Source organism: Chenopodium album, chromosome 25, assembly GCF_948465745.1.
Source record: "Chenopodium album chromosome 25, dcCheAlbu1.1, whole genome shotgun sequence".
NCBI classification, from domain to species: domain Eukaryota; kingdom Viridiplantae; phylum Streptophyta; class Magnoliopsida; order Caryophyllales; family Amaranthaceae; genus Chenopodium; species Chenopodium album.
Genome location: NC_137858.1, coordinates 4,071,936 through 4,086,236, shown reverse-complemented (window position 1 = coordinate 4,086,236; position 14,301 = coordinate 4,071,936). Strand labels below are relative to the sequence as shown.

Genomic DNA, 14,301 nt, shown 5'->3' with positions numbered 1-14,301 from the left:
TGAATTTAAGCCTACCATGGACATTTTTGACAACATATAATGGACATATATAGTTCCAAACGTCATTATATGACCCTAAGATGTATCCCCTAGAATCTAAGATGTATTCTACTACGCTACACAAAGGTTACGAAGTCACTCGACGTTTTAAATGGAAACCTAATTCACACTGATTATAAACCTCTCAAAAGTGCTCCAAACCACCATTGGATCCATAAAACTTCTTATGTAGCGTCATGCATGTTTTTAAATTCTATCATTATCATGGTGCTAGTAGATGTGTGTTGGTCTCTCCATAAATGTGTGAAGTAACCGTCCACGATCGATATGTATGGTAATGGCAACCTCTATTTTGAAACACATGAAATCTCTTAAGATAAGAAATTATATGGAAGATTGAATTTGATACATTGCATCCATGCATCAATAATTATATAAATGTACTAGATCGAACATATTATTAAAGTGGTACAACTTTTCTGTACATGCACACGTTTAATAGTAAAGTAGTGAGCAAATATATGTGGATTGATGTATATGTGAATTAGGACCTATCTTCATCTGCAGATTGTCGGCACTATCTTACAAACCTAAGCTGTCAAGACATGGAGTTTTAATGGCTTATACACAAATTATAAACACTACTATTATTATGGCCAATACATGTATAGTTTAGTTTTGGACAATTATTGACTGATAATGGTACGGCGTAACATATTGTACTACTCTTGTATGTATCATGATTGAATGCCACTTCACTAAATTCTCTTGATCATCCTCGAGACTTTTACCTATTAATTAAGTATATATATACATTCTCTGTTTTTAAGATGTTTTGATTGGGTATGTTCTTTGATAGAGTACAATTTTCAATTTAATCTTGGGCTCACATGTTAAAAGCATGAGAGAGTATACAAATTAATTATAGGTTTCAACCATCCGCTTACCTTGTTTAGTTTGATCACGATCGAGCTGAGGGGCCAGGTGGTATTGTTTTACAAGCTTGTGTTGTTAAACGGGAAAATGGAGGAAATAATAATTGTGAATCCAGCAAGGTTAGGCGTCGAGGTGTTTCCCTAGCTTTCCGAGGGTGGTAGAAAGACTTATTTGATGGTTGAAACCATCTAATTATACTTTTATATGTCAATAAATTAAATCATCAGTTGCAGCTCTTGACTTCAATTACTATGAAATAATATATTACAACTGATCTAACGAAATATTATTATGTTTTTTGTTACTTTTTAATATGCTTTTGTTATGGTCGCAATCCAATATTTATCAACCTTGGATAAATGTTCAAAATATTATATAGAATGTTGATGTAGACTAAATTTGGTAAAAGGGTAAATTTTTTTAGAGATCACAATACTCATCACGCACATCTTTTAACCAAATATCGTCCACATCAGCATTCTATATATATCCCTCAATCCCTCATCAAGAATATAGCAAAGAATCCTCTTTTATTCCCTACCAAAATTTGGAATTAAAAAAAGGAATGACAACCTCTAAGATAGACAAAACTTTCTCACTCTACTTGACTTGATACAAACTATTTAGGGGGTCCATGTCATAATCAAAGGTCCCTTAAGATTTGTACTTCACTAAATACTAAAATTTAGGCAATATCCCATTTCATTTTGCCCATATTCTTATATTTTTCACTTCCTATATCATTACATTCATTACTTTTGCTGTCTTTCTTCTTCTTCCTTCATTCTTCCCTCTATCACATTGTCTCACTTCCATTTATACTACTATTACATTCAACCATTACCTTAATAACCTCATAAACCCTTCAATTTAATTTCGTATCGTTTTATAAATATATTTCTTCTCTTCGTCCAGTCGTCCTCTTTCTTTTTCCTACATAGGAACCTATATTTACAGAGAAAATGGTGCTCTGACTCTACTACCCTGTTATTTGGATATTCAGGTAAAATTTTCTTGATTTTTTTTTTTTAATGTTTTATACATGGATGAAGTACTTGATTAAGTATGATTCATGCACTTCTTAAATTATTAAGTGGGTTATTAATTTGTTATGATTAATAATTGGAATTATTGCTTAAAAAAAGTTGTTATAATTTGTGTAGAATATTGGGCATGTGTTTTCCTGCAAATTAATCAAAGTAATATGGAGTAATTTAGAAAGCAAGTCGTACATTTTTGTGGGTTGTCAATGTTGTAATGCATGTTTTTTTGTGTAATGATTATTGTTGATTGGAATATGGTATGGCCCCTATATGAGTGGCTTCTAAGAAAGATTTGATTTTTACCTTGATTTACCCTAACCCCACATTATTATTTATTAATGACATTTTAACTGCTTAATTTGATGACCTATTTTACCTTGTAATTAATAATTATGGGTACATTTGATGAGTAGTTTAAAAAATTATAGTAATTGTTGGATTGACAAATTGTGTGAAACCAAGAGTTGAACGAAAAACTTGGTACACCGTATACACACCTCTAGTAGGGATTAGCGATAGTGAAATTCAACACAACACGTTAAAATATCGAACCTTACATTTAGTTTAGCATTTATGATACCAAATTTTTTGTACATAATGGACATTGGGATTAAGTTAACAGTCATAATTAAAAACATGTACAGCAGAATAATTGTGAATGGAAAGTTAATTGATTTTTTAGTTTTTTCTTAAATTTATTAACTTTTTGTGTGTTCACATTCATTATTAGGTACTCAAGAAGCTGTTTATGGAGTCACTGAAACCATTATTTGGAATTTACAGTCTTGCTACAAAAATGGCAACCACTTCATATCAAATTATGCTTCTATTCCTCTTATTTTGCTATTTCCCGCCAAATTTAGCATCATTAACGGTCGAAAAAGCTGTTCTTCTTGAATTCAAATCCCACCTTAAAGACCCATCAAACCACCTTAAATCCTGGAATGTTTCCAACTCTCCTTGTGAATTTTCTGGAGTGTCCTGTGACCCACTAACTGGGGGAGTAGATGGGATTCATCTAGATAATGCTTCATTAGCCGGCGAGGTTTCGCCTTCTGTGTGTAGGCTACAAGGCCTAAAATTTCTTGTTCTTCCATCAAACTTCATTTCTGGGAACATCCCAACAGAGTTAAACCAGTGCAGAAATCTGAAGGTTCTGAATTTTACCATCAATAAGTTGGTGGGTAGAATTCCTGATCTTTCTGGTCTTAGGAATTTGGAGGTGCTGGATTTGTCAGATAATTTTTTGAATGGTGAATTTCCTACTTGGGTTGGCAATATGACAGGATTAGTCTCTTTGGGTCTAGGAAATAATTTTTTCAACGAAGGGCGAATCCCGGATAGTCTAGGCAATCTGAAGAACTTAACTTGGTTGTACTTATCCAACTGCAAGAGGGTAGGAGAAATTCCTGAATCAATTTATAGCCTGAAAGAGCTTGTCACATTTGATCTGTCAAGGAATAGGTTATCTGGGAAGTTGTCTGAATCAATTTCTGAGTTGCGAAAGCTGACAAAGATTGAGCTTTTTGCTAACAATTTGTCTGGAGAAATCCCTTCAGAGTTAGCAAACCTGACTCTTCTGCAGGAATTTGATGTATCAGCTAACCATTTCTCTGGGAAGTTGCCTCCGGAGATTGCGAATCTGAAGAATCTGACAGTTTTTCAGCTGTATGAGAATGAGTTTACAGGGGAACTTCCTCGCGGTTTTGAAGATTTGCACAATCTTATAGGCTTTTCGATTTACAGGAACAGTTTTTCAGGGGAAATTCCAGCAAATTTTGGGAGATTCTCTCCATTAGTTAGTATAGACATCTCTGAAAACAATTTTACCGGTTCCTTTCCTAGGTACTTGTGTGAAAGCCGAAGCCTGCAGTTCTTGCTTGCTCTGGATAATGGGTTTTCCGGGGAAATTCCTGCTTCCTATGCTGAATGTAAATCACTTGTGAGGCTCAGAGTCAATCAGAACCGTCTGTCAGGGCAACTTCCTGATGGTATATGGGCAATGCCTAATGTAGATATAGTGGATTTCAGTAATAATGAACTTACAGGTCAGATATCTTCAGATATAGGGATTTCGACTTCCATGAGTCAATTGATTTTGGAGAACAATAGGTTTTCTGGTGAACTTCCAGCAGAACTCGGTAAACTTACTCAACTAGAGAGGCTTTATTTGAGTAATAATTCATTTTCTGGTGTGATTCCCCCTCAACTCGGAGCCTTGAAACAACTATCATCATTACAACTGCAAGGAAATTCCCTTTCTGGTTCAATACCACGAGAGTTAGGCGAGTGCACGAGGCTTGCTGACTTCAATCTTGCAGGCAACATGATAGATGGTAAGATTCCTTCTACACTTGCTCAGATGACCTCATTGAACTCTCTCAATCTTTCAAGGAATAAGCTTAAGGGTTCAATTCCAAGCAATCTAGGTAAGTTGAGATTGAGTTTGATCGATTTATCTGACAACGAGCTATCAGGAAGTGTTCCTCAGGGCTTGTTAGATGTTGGCAGCAGTGATTCCTTTCGTGGGAACAAGGGGTTGTGTGCTTACAATAATATGAAAACCTTGGTAAATTATGGGATTGGAGTGTGCAATGGTGAAGAAATCCACAAGAACGGGTTGTCAAATAGACTGATAGCAACTTTTTCTGCTTTGTCTTTTGCTGTTTTGATCTTATCTGCGCTATTGTTCTTGAACTACAGACACTACAAGGTTTCAAACTCTTGCTCCGAAGATGATCTTGAAGGCAACAATGGCGTAGAACCAAAATGGAAAGTTGAATCTTTCCACCATTTGGAATTTGATGTAGATGAAATCTGTAACTTGGAGGAAGATCATCTGATTGGAAATGGAGGGGCGGGAAAGGTTTATCGTTTGGAGCTTAAAAAGAATGGTGGAATAGTGGCTGTAAAGCAACTGTGGAAGGGAACATCTTTTAAGGCGATATCAACTGAGATGAATATCTTGGGAAATATTAGACACAAGAACATATTAAAGCTTTATGCCTGCTTATTGAGAGGAAACACAGCTTTTCTAGTCTTTGAGTACATGGAAAATGGTAACTTGTTTCAAGTGCTTCACCGGGAGATCAAGGATGGACAGCCAGAATTAGATTGGAATAAGCGCTACAACATTGCTTTAGGAGTTGCAAAGGGTCTATGCTATCTGCATCATGACTGCTCACCTCCTATCATTCATCGAGACATAAAATCAACCAACATCTTACTTGATCAGGAATATGAGCCAAAGATTGCAGACTTTGGGGTAGCTAGAGCCACATATGATTCTGCAGAGGTGTCTGAGTTTAGCTGTTTTGCCGGTACTCATGGTTACCTTGCTCCTGGTAAGTATCTTATTCTTCTGATACTGAGTAATATATCTCTGAAGTCATTTTATTCTGTCTAATTTGTCTCTGAAGTCTGTACTACTTAGTAAAATGGGCTAATTTATATAGTGTATTTATTCCTGGTTTTTTGAGACTGATCTGCAAAACCATTTGATAACCATGCAGAACTCGCGTATACATGCAAGGTTACAGAGAAGAGTGATGTATACAGTTTCGGGGTGGTACTTCTTGAATTGCTGACAGGAAAAGGACCAATTGAGGAGCTATATGGAGAAGGAAGAGACATTGTTCATTGGGTTTTAAGAGGCCTAAATGACAAGAGCAGGGAGATTCATGTTCTTGACCCTAAGGTAGTATCAGACTGTACCAAAGATGCAATGATGAAAGTCTTGAAGATTGCCACTCTTTGCACTGCCAAGCTTCCATCTCTCCGCCCTAACATGAGAGATGTGGTTAAGATGCTAGCCGATGTTGATCCTTGTGCTTTCAGGTCTCTTGATGATTACACCGAAAAATCTCAGAAGGTTTTGCATTAGTACATACTTTCACTGTCTTATATTCTCTGCTTCAAGCAACTTTATTTTATAAATACCTGCAACTACATTATTGTATACATAGGATCCAATTACTCTAAGAAATCAATTTTATACTACTAGTGAAGCCAGATTAGTATCTAGTGCTGTAGTTTAGTTATCTGTACTGTTATGAAATGAAAACTGCATTACTGATCATTTTAGCAGAAAACTGCAATTCACAGACCAGTGATACGAGGAACGTGGGACGTTAGGGCGAATCCCGTCCTGAGTCGTTCGTTCCGAATCGCGGAACGATCGCGTCCCAAATCGCAGCGGTTCGCGTCTCAGATCGGTGGTCATGGCGTTTCCTTTTTCTTCTTCAAGTGTTGCAAAATTAAGGCACTTGTCACAGGTTTTTCATCAAAATAAGTTAGGGCTTTTATTTGAATGATGAAATCGAGTGTTCTGCTGTGCTTGATTTTGATTTTTGTTATATTTTTCAAATTTTCAGATTCAAGGAAGGTATGAAAAGGAATTGGTCGGGGAGTTCAAAGGTTGAAGACGGTTTACAGTACAAAACGCACAACTGTTGCAGTACTCTTTATTGGAGTGGGGGCCATCATCTATTTTTTATTAATTTATTTTTCATTTATATATATTTTTTTAAAAGGTGTGTGGTGTGGTTGGCTGGTTGCACATGGGAAACTAGCAAAGATTGAAATTTTCAACCAATATTGAATTTTTTTTAGTATCAGTGCACTGGTTTTACAAGTTACTAGAATAAAGTACTTCGTATTAAAGTATTACTTGTATTTTGATTACAAGAAATTAAATTTTAAATGTGTTGGTGCAGCCCTCCTAAGTGTATTACTTGCATAATTTATACGAGGGTCTATAACAAAGGATGATTCTCGTCAAAAATAATAATAACAAAGGATGATTAAAATACTTCTCATCAAAATAAAAATTTTAAAAAATAACTAAAATTTTAAAATACTAACCTATAACTAAATAATAATTATACTATGAATGATCGATAAAAAGGATATATATGATCGTACTATGCGTGATTAAAATGAACTAATTAATCATACTATGAATGATCGATCGAAAAAGGATATGATCATATATACTATCAACATTTGATCAAAAAGATAAATGACTACACATGGAATGACACCTATATAATAGTATCAAACTATGAATGATCGATAAAAAAGAATTGATTGTACTATGACTAATCGATAAAAAGGATATGATCGTACTATGCGTGGTTGATAAAAATGAACTAATTATACTATGATTGATCGATCGAAAAAGGATATGATCATATATAATATCGACATTTGATCAAAAAGATATATGACTATACATAGAATGACACCTACATAATAGTATCATATACTATGAATGATCGTTAAAAATAAAAGAATTGATCGTAGTTCGTACTATGACTAATCGATAAAAAGTATATGATCGTAGAAAGTATAGTGTTATACAATGAATGATCGATAAAAAGGAATTCATCGTATTACGAAACATCGATAAAAGGTATATTATCGTATATAGTATGAGTGGTCGATCAAAAAGGATATATGAACATGCATAGTATGTCACATACATATTAGGGTTATATTGATATATATACTATGAGTGTTTGGTAAAAAGAAATTGATCATACTACGACAGATCGATAAAAGGTATATAATCGTATATACTATGAGTGGTCGATCAAAAAGGATATATGAACATACATTTTAGGGTTATATTGATATATATACTATGAATGATCGGTAAAAACAAATTGATCATACTACGACAGATCGATAAAAGGTATATGATCGTATATACTATGAGTGGTCGATCAAAAAGGATATATGAACATACATTTTAGGGTTATATTGATATATATACTATGAATGATCGGTAAAAACAAATTGATCATACTACGACAGATCGATAAAAGGTATATGATCGTATATACTATGAGTGGTCGATCAAAAAGGATATATGTACATACATAGTATGTCACATACATTTTAGGGTTATATTGATATATATACTATGAATGATCGGTAAAAACAAATTGATCATACTACGACAGATCGATAAAAGGTATATGATCGTATATACTATGAGTGGTCGATCAAAAAGTATATATGAACATACATATTAGGGTTATATTGATATATATACTATGAATGATCGGTAAAAAGAATTGATCATTACTACGACAGATCGATAAAAGGCATATGATCGTATATACTATGAGTGGTCGATCAAAAAAGATATATGAACATACATATTAGGGTTATATTGATATATATACTATGAATGATCGGTAAAAAGGAATTGATCATACTACGACAGATCGATAAAAGGCATATGATCGTATATACTATGAGTGGTCGATCAAAAAGGATATATGAACATACATAGTATGTCACATACATTTTAGGGTTATATTGTTATATATACTATGAATGATCGGTAAAATGGAATTGATCATACTACGATTGATCGATAAAAAGTATGTAATCGTATAAAAAGGAATTGATCGATAAAAAGGAATTGATCGATATGGAGTACTATGAATGATCGATAAAAAGGAATTGATCATACTACGATTGATCGATAAAAAGTATGTATAATCGTATAAAAAGGAATTGATCGTCTAAAAAGGAATTGATCGATAAAAAGGAATTGATCGATACGGAGTACTATAAATGATCGATAAAAAGGAATTGATCATACTACGATTGATCTATAAAAAGCATACGTGGTTATATATACGGAGTATTGTATTATACGGAGTATTATTTTATAATATCAGTTTATAATATTAGTGGGAAAAAGGATCAAAAGGAAATAAAGGAGGTAATGAAGAGACGTATTCATTATTTCAATTTTCAATTTTCAATTTACAGAAAGCTTGAAGCTCAAACGACATGCCCATTCAACTACTCTACAAGTCTATCATCTATATATTCAATGTCTATTACTCTGTTTCAGTATACAAAACTACAAAACACATCTCCATTAATCAAAACAAATTCAAGCACCCAAAAATGCCTTTTGGCAAAAACAAATCCAAGCAAAGAAAGCCCACTGAAACTTCACAAAGAAACCAAACACAAAATCAACCTTCAACAGAAGAGTTCGATGATTTGGAAAATGAAAATCAACCTACAGAAGCTGAACCAAATCATGGAGTGCCCACTACTGACAATAAGCAAAAACCTCTATTAGATGAAATTATTCCAATAGTGGGAGGAGAGAAAGGGAAAAATGCAGGAGGAACGAAGAAATGGTCTTGCAAGCATTGCAAAAAATCATACAGCAGCTCATACACAAGAATACATCAACATTTTTTTGGTAGTGTTGGGAAAAAAGCAGAGATTGCTCGATGTACTGTGGTGATGGCGAATAGAGAATTGCTTCAAAGCATACGAAAGAAAGTTGAGGAGGCTGAGCAAGCAGGTATTTCCCCATCAGTATCCAAATCGAGTATAAAAAATAAACTTCCAGGAACTAGTAACACTCCTATAGCAGATGCATTTGGTATTGTTGAGCGTAATGATGTCGACAAATCGATTGTTCGTTTTCTTTGTGCTAATGGGATTCCATTCAATGTATTAAGAAGTCCAGAATTTTCTACTATGGTAAAGGCCTTGATCCATGCTCCAAAGGACTACAAGCCTCCATCGGCTGACAGAGCAAGGACATCCTTACTAGACGAAGTTAAGCGAGATGTCGAGAAAGAATTGGCCCCAATTAAAGACACTTGGACCACACAAGGAACTTCAATCGTTTCCGATGGATGGACGAATGTGAAGCGTGAACCACTAATCAACGAGGTTGCATCCAATAGCCGCGGTTCTATGTTTCTATATGCGGATGACTTCACAGGGGTGGAGAAAACGGGGAAGGCTATAGCAGATTACTTACTTGATGCAATAGAAGAAGTCGGGCCGTCAAATGTTCTGCAAGTAGTAACTGACAATGCTGCAAACTGCAAGGCTGCTGGAAGAGAAATAGAAAAGGTACACAAGCACATTTTTTGGTCCCCTTGTGTCGTGCATACACTTAATCTAATCTGTAAGGATATTGCTACTGCTTTTCCATGGGTTAGTAACACGTACATTAAAGGGAAAAACATTGTGAAGTATTTTTTGAATCATACTCATGCTCATGCTATCTTTAAATCACAATCTGGACTTGGGTTATTGAAAGTAGCAAAAACAAGGTTCGCATCTCATTATTTGTTGTTGAAAAGAATATCCCAATGTAGGGAATCATTAGCTGCTACAGTAGCTATGAGGGCTTGGAAAGATTGGGTCAATTCAGGGGATGAGAAAACAAGAGAAATGGGAAAAGAAATTGCTGCCACTGTAGGGGACGAAGACTTTTGGGATGAGGTTGAAAATATTCTGGCTATCACTAAGCCAATTTACTTGATGATTAAATTTGCTGATGGTGAAGGACAAAAAATGGGAGAGGTGTATGAAAAAATGGATTGTATGATTGGAGATGTTGGAGACGTAATGAAAGATAATAAACATAGAGATGATATGAACAAAATGAATGAAATCTTGGTATCACGTTGGGAAAAAATGAACATTCCCATGCATTGTTTAGGATTTGCATTAAACCCTTTTTTTTATGACTCAAACTATTTGCAAACTCCGGCTCCGGGAGGGGAGGCTAGGCGAGCACCGAATTTTGATAAGGAAGTTGTTGATGGAGTTTTAACATCATTTGATAAAATAGGGGAAACTGAAGAAGAAAAAAGAATGTTACGCCAACAACTAGCTAAGTTCCAAGCCAAAGAAGGTATATTTGGGTCACTTGCTGCAAAAATAGATGCGGTAACAATGTCTCCTGTTTCTTGGTGGTCCACTTATGGAGCGGAGACTCCTGAATTAGCTGAGATTGCAATCAAAGTTCTGTCACAGCCCATTAGTAGCTCGTCTGCGGAGAGGGTGTGGAGCACTTATGCGTTCATTCACAATACAAAGAGAAATCGGTTGAATTCCGTTCGAGCTGACAAGTTGGTTTTTATTCATTGTAATGTTAGATTAATTTCCCGTTTCACAAGCAGCTATAAAGAAGGCCCTTATAGAAAATGGGATATTAATCCAGAGGATTCATTCATAGAGAGTTCACCACTTGCACTTGAGGATATGAGATGGAGAGATGATTTACAGGAAGCTAATGCCACACCTATGACATTTGCATGTAAGAGGCAAAGATATGGAGATTGAAACCTAAAAATATTTTGATGATGTAAGTTAGAGTTGAGACTTGAGAGTTAAGCATGTGTTAAGCATTTTTAGCTTTGTTTTTTCAGTTTTTATGTAATCAGATTTTGAGATCGAAATGCATTAATGGTTATTAATATTTTAATTTTATTTAAATACAATTTATCTTTGTTTTTTCATTTTTTTATTTTAAAAATATATATTAAACTAAACACCAAACGTTCCCGATTCACTCAAGGTAGCGTTTCCCGTTTCCGTTTCCGTCCCACGTTTCGTATCGAATTTCGTTCCTTGTATCCTTGTCACAGACACTGTCTTGTAGTTATAATTGGCACGGCCTAGGCATGAAGGTGGCTAGTACGCGAATTAGGCTATTAGTCCATTCCATCCTGCACAGACCAAGACCGGATCACATCAGTCCGGTTAGGCCATAGCAGTCTGGTTAGTTCTGTAAACAATAATCTGTGCTTAATTCAGAAATAGCCTTAAACATAAATTGTCCCCTGCTTTTATTACAAACATAAAGTCATATCAGAATTGACAAACATATAATAAGACTACTTATAACAGTAAAGTAAAATTTAGCAACTAAACTCACATAAACAAAGTCTAATTTGAGTTCCTATAAACTGTACACAAGTGCCGCGCAGTAGAGGTATTGGTACATTGGGGTACTTGGTCTTGCACCTTTCCAAACAGCAGTCATCATCACAACTTGGTAAGCTGCATGTACCAGCGTTTGCTTGGCATGTCTTTGTTGGTGGCGGCGGTGGTGGATAAGAACTGCAGCTGTATATGCAGTAACAAGAACCATATTCACAGTGTCCTTCTCCGTCTGCAAACTGCTGTTTACAACTATCTACACAATCAGACTTATGAGGGTTACACTGTCCTATATCTGCTTCGCATGTTACAGCCTTGACCACACCTATCATCATATCTCCTGCGTCAATGAATGTAATTTAATTAATTAATACGGAGTGGAGTACTTAGACCATCTACTTTCTAAATAAATAAGTGTGTTAATTCGACAGGCATGTTTGCCAACACATAACTTTGACTATGAATATGTTAAATTATATAAAAGTTAATACGAAGTATTGTACGTGATAATACTTGTGATACAGTTTTGATATTATAGTAGTTTTATAGTCAAATTTTTTGAAAGTCGACCACAAAAGTCAACATGTAACTAATAGCATAAAAAAAACGGGGGAGTAATTATTATTGATTCACACTTTTTTTAACACATAATAGAATATGTATGTATTATGCATAATTATGATAAAACTTGTGAGTTAGGTAATACTTGTGAGTTATGACTAATACACTATGTTAGTATTTTGTACAGATAATACTTATTTTATACTTTGAAAATTAGTAAATGAATAAATAAAAAATAAAAAAATGTCAGATTTAACTATTACGAGATGTGGTTAAACTAATGAATTACAGATAAACCATGAAGAAACAAGACTAACAAGTGGTGCAACGATTCAAACACTTAGTAATTCAATTAATAGGGGAGTAATTAAAAACCAAAAAACAGCCTTAATTAAAAAATGATGATCTGATGCTAGTATTGAGAAAAATACACAATTGTGATACAAAAAAAAAAAAAAAAGAAAATGTGCAATAATATTTGTATACATTATGTATCATAGGACTACAAATTGACAGGAAATGGTGAGAGGCAAACTAAATATACCTTGTATGAATAGGAAGAGGAATATGAGAGCTGATAAATGTGAAAATTGCTGAGCCATTTTATGAAAGTTTGATGCAGATATGTAAAAACTATAGTGAAAACTGAAAAAATGTCTTCCTTTAATATATACTTCCTCCGTTTTCTTTTACTTGCAACACACCTTTTAGGCACACAGTTTTAGGAGATGATTAGTGAGGGTAAATGAGCGATTTTATCAATATAATTTTTACACGAAGATTAGAATAGGGTTAAGTATCATTTGTAAAAATTATAATGAATAATTTATCCGTTTACATTACATAAACCCGACCTCAAAACACGTGCCACAAGGCTGTGTTGCAAGTAAAAAGATACGGAGAAAGTAGTTCTTTGAAGGGTGAAAAAATGTGAAATAATAAATGTGGTGTATAAATAGCCAATATGAAATGAAAGGTATTTCAAATTCATCACCAAGTCAAACTACCTCAACAATAATTCACATACGACCTAAAAGAAGGTAACGTTTGCCTTTTTAGATGTAACAGTTACATATGAAATACGTTTTAACTACGGAGTACTATTTTTATTTTCAATTTGGAATACATATTTAACCTCAATATTCCTAAAATCCCCCAACTAAACATTACTCGTATTATATACGTTGTACTCGTATTTCACTAGTCTTTATTCTTTAATGACAAAATGTAAGCAGTATGTGTATTTTGCTTTCATTTGTTATTAAAATGAATAAAGTGTTTTAATTTAATTGGATGATTTATATTCACATGTTGAATTATGTGTGTCAACTAAGCATATGTAATTAAAGTTTCATTTTAATTTTAATTACAACATTCCCCAATGTCACTATATATTGCTTTAATTTATACTTGTAGCTAATAATGACTTGACAAATATTATCATTCTTTGTTATCTTATTTTCCTTCATAACGTGTAAAATCATTAAATGTGACCTTCTTTCGAAGCGGATGGAGTATCATATAAGAGGACCTTAAATTTACAAAGCACCGAGTAATTTTTTTTTTTTTGAAAGAAGTACCGAGTAATAATTAAGGCCCTGTTCTCTTACATTGAAATCCAGTTCAGTTCAGCTCAGTTCAGTTTAGTGTAGTTCAGTTCAGCTTCTAATTTCCTTCTCTTATAAAATATTCATTTCAATTCAGCTCCTAATTTCCTTCTCTTATAAAATATTCATTTCAGTTCAGTTCAGCTCCTAATTTCCTTCTTTAATAAAATATTCATTTCAGTCTAGTTCAATTCAGCTCAGTTCAATTCAGTTCAGCTCAGCTCAGTTCAGTTTAGTTCAGTTCAGCTCAGTTCAGCTGAGTTCAGTCAATGAGAATAGACCCTAAGGTTATATGATTTTATGTGATTCGATGTCATTGCATTAATTATCTCCATGTAGTTATATACAATGAGCCGAATACTATGGCCTCGTTTATATTCTTTTTACACCATAACATTTTATTTTTTGCACTATTCATATACTCAAAA

General features: G+C 34.2%; 2 protein-coding genes across 3 annotated transcripts; both read left to right on the top strand.

Annotated features, from left to right (window-relative positions):
- Positions 1-1,496: 1,496 nt before the first annotated feature.
- LOC145614424 (receptor protein-tyrosine kinase CEPR2-like) lies at positions 1,497-6,696 on the top strand. 2 transcript variants are annotated; one of them, XM_081669480.1, is made up of 5 exons: positions 1,498-1,939; positions 2,710-5,323; positions 5,492-5,850; positions 6,067-6,253; positions 6,353-6,696. In XM_081669480.1, exons 2-5 carry the CDS (start codon positions 2,728-2,730, stop codon positions 6,367-6,369), a joined length of 3,159 nt encoding a protein of 1,052 aa, XP_081525606.1. In that variant the 5' UTR covers positions 1,498-1,939; positions 2,710-2,727; the 3' UTR covers positions 6,370-6,696. The 2 variants fall into 2 exon arrangements, with proteins under 2 accessions (XP_081525607.1, XP_081525606.1); XM_081669481.1 differs by lacking the exon at positions 6,353-6,696 and having other exon boundaries at positions 1,497-1,939; positions 6,084-6,247.
- A 2,213-nt stretch (positions 6,697-8,909) lies between these two features.
- Positions 8,910-11,105, top strand: LOC145613036 (putative transcriptional regulator tpeD). Its single transcript, XM_081668103.1, has one exon. It carries the CDS (start codon positions 8,910-8,912, stop codon positions 11,103-11,105), a length of 2,196 nt encoding a protein of 731 aa, XP_081524229.1.
- The last annotated feature ends 3,196 nt before the right edge of the window (positions 11,106-14,301 follow it).

Coding starts and splice junctions, on each gene's coding strand:
- LOC145613036 (XM_081668103.1), top strand. CDS start 8,910: ATGCCTTTTGGCAAAAACAAATCCAAGCAAAGAAAGCCCACTGAAACT.
- LOC145614424 (XM_081669480.1), top strand. CDS start 2,728: ATGGAGTCACTGAAACCATTATTTGGAATTTACAGTCTTGCTACAAAA. Junction 5,324..5,491: donor TCATGGTTACCTTGCTCCTG/GTAAGTATCTTA, acceptor ATAACCATGCAG/AACTCGCGTATACATGCAAG. Junction 5,851..6,066: donor ACACCGAAAAATCTCAGAAG/GTTTTGCATTAG, acceptor TCATTTTAGCAG/AAAACTGCAATTCACAGACC.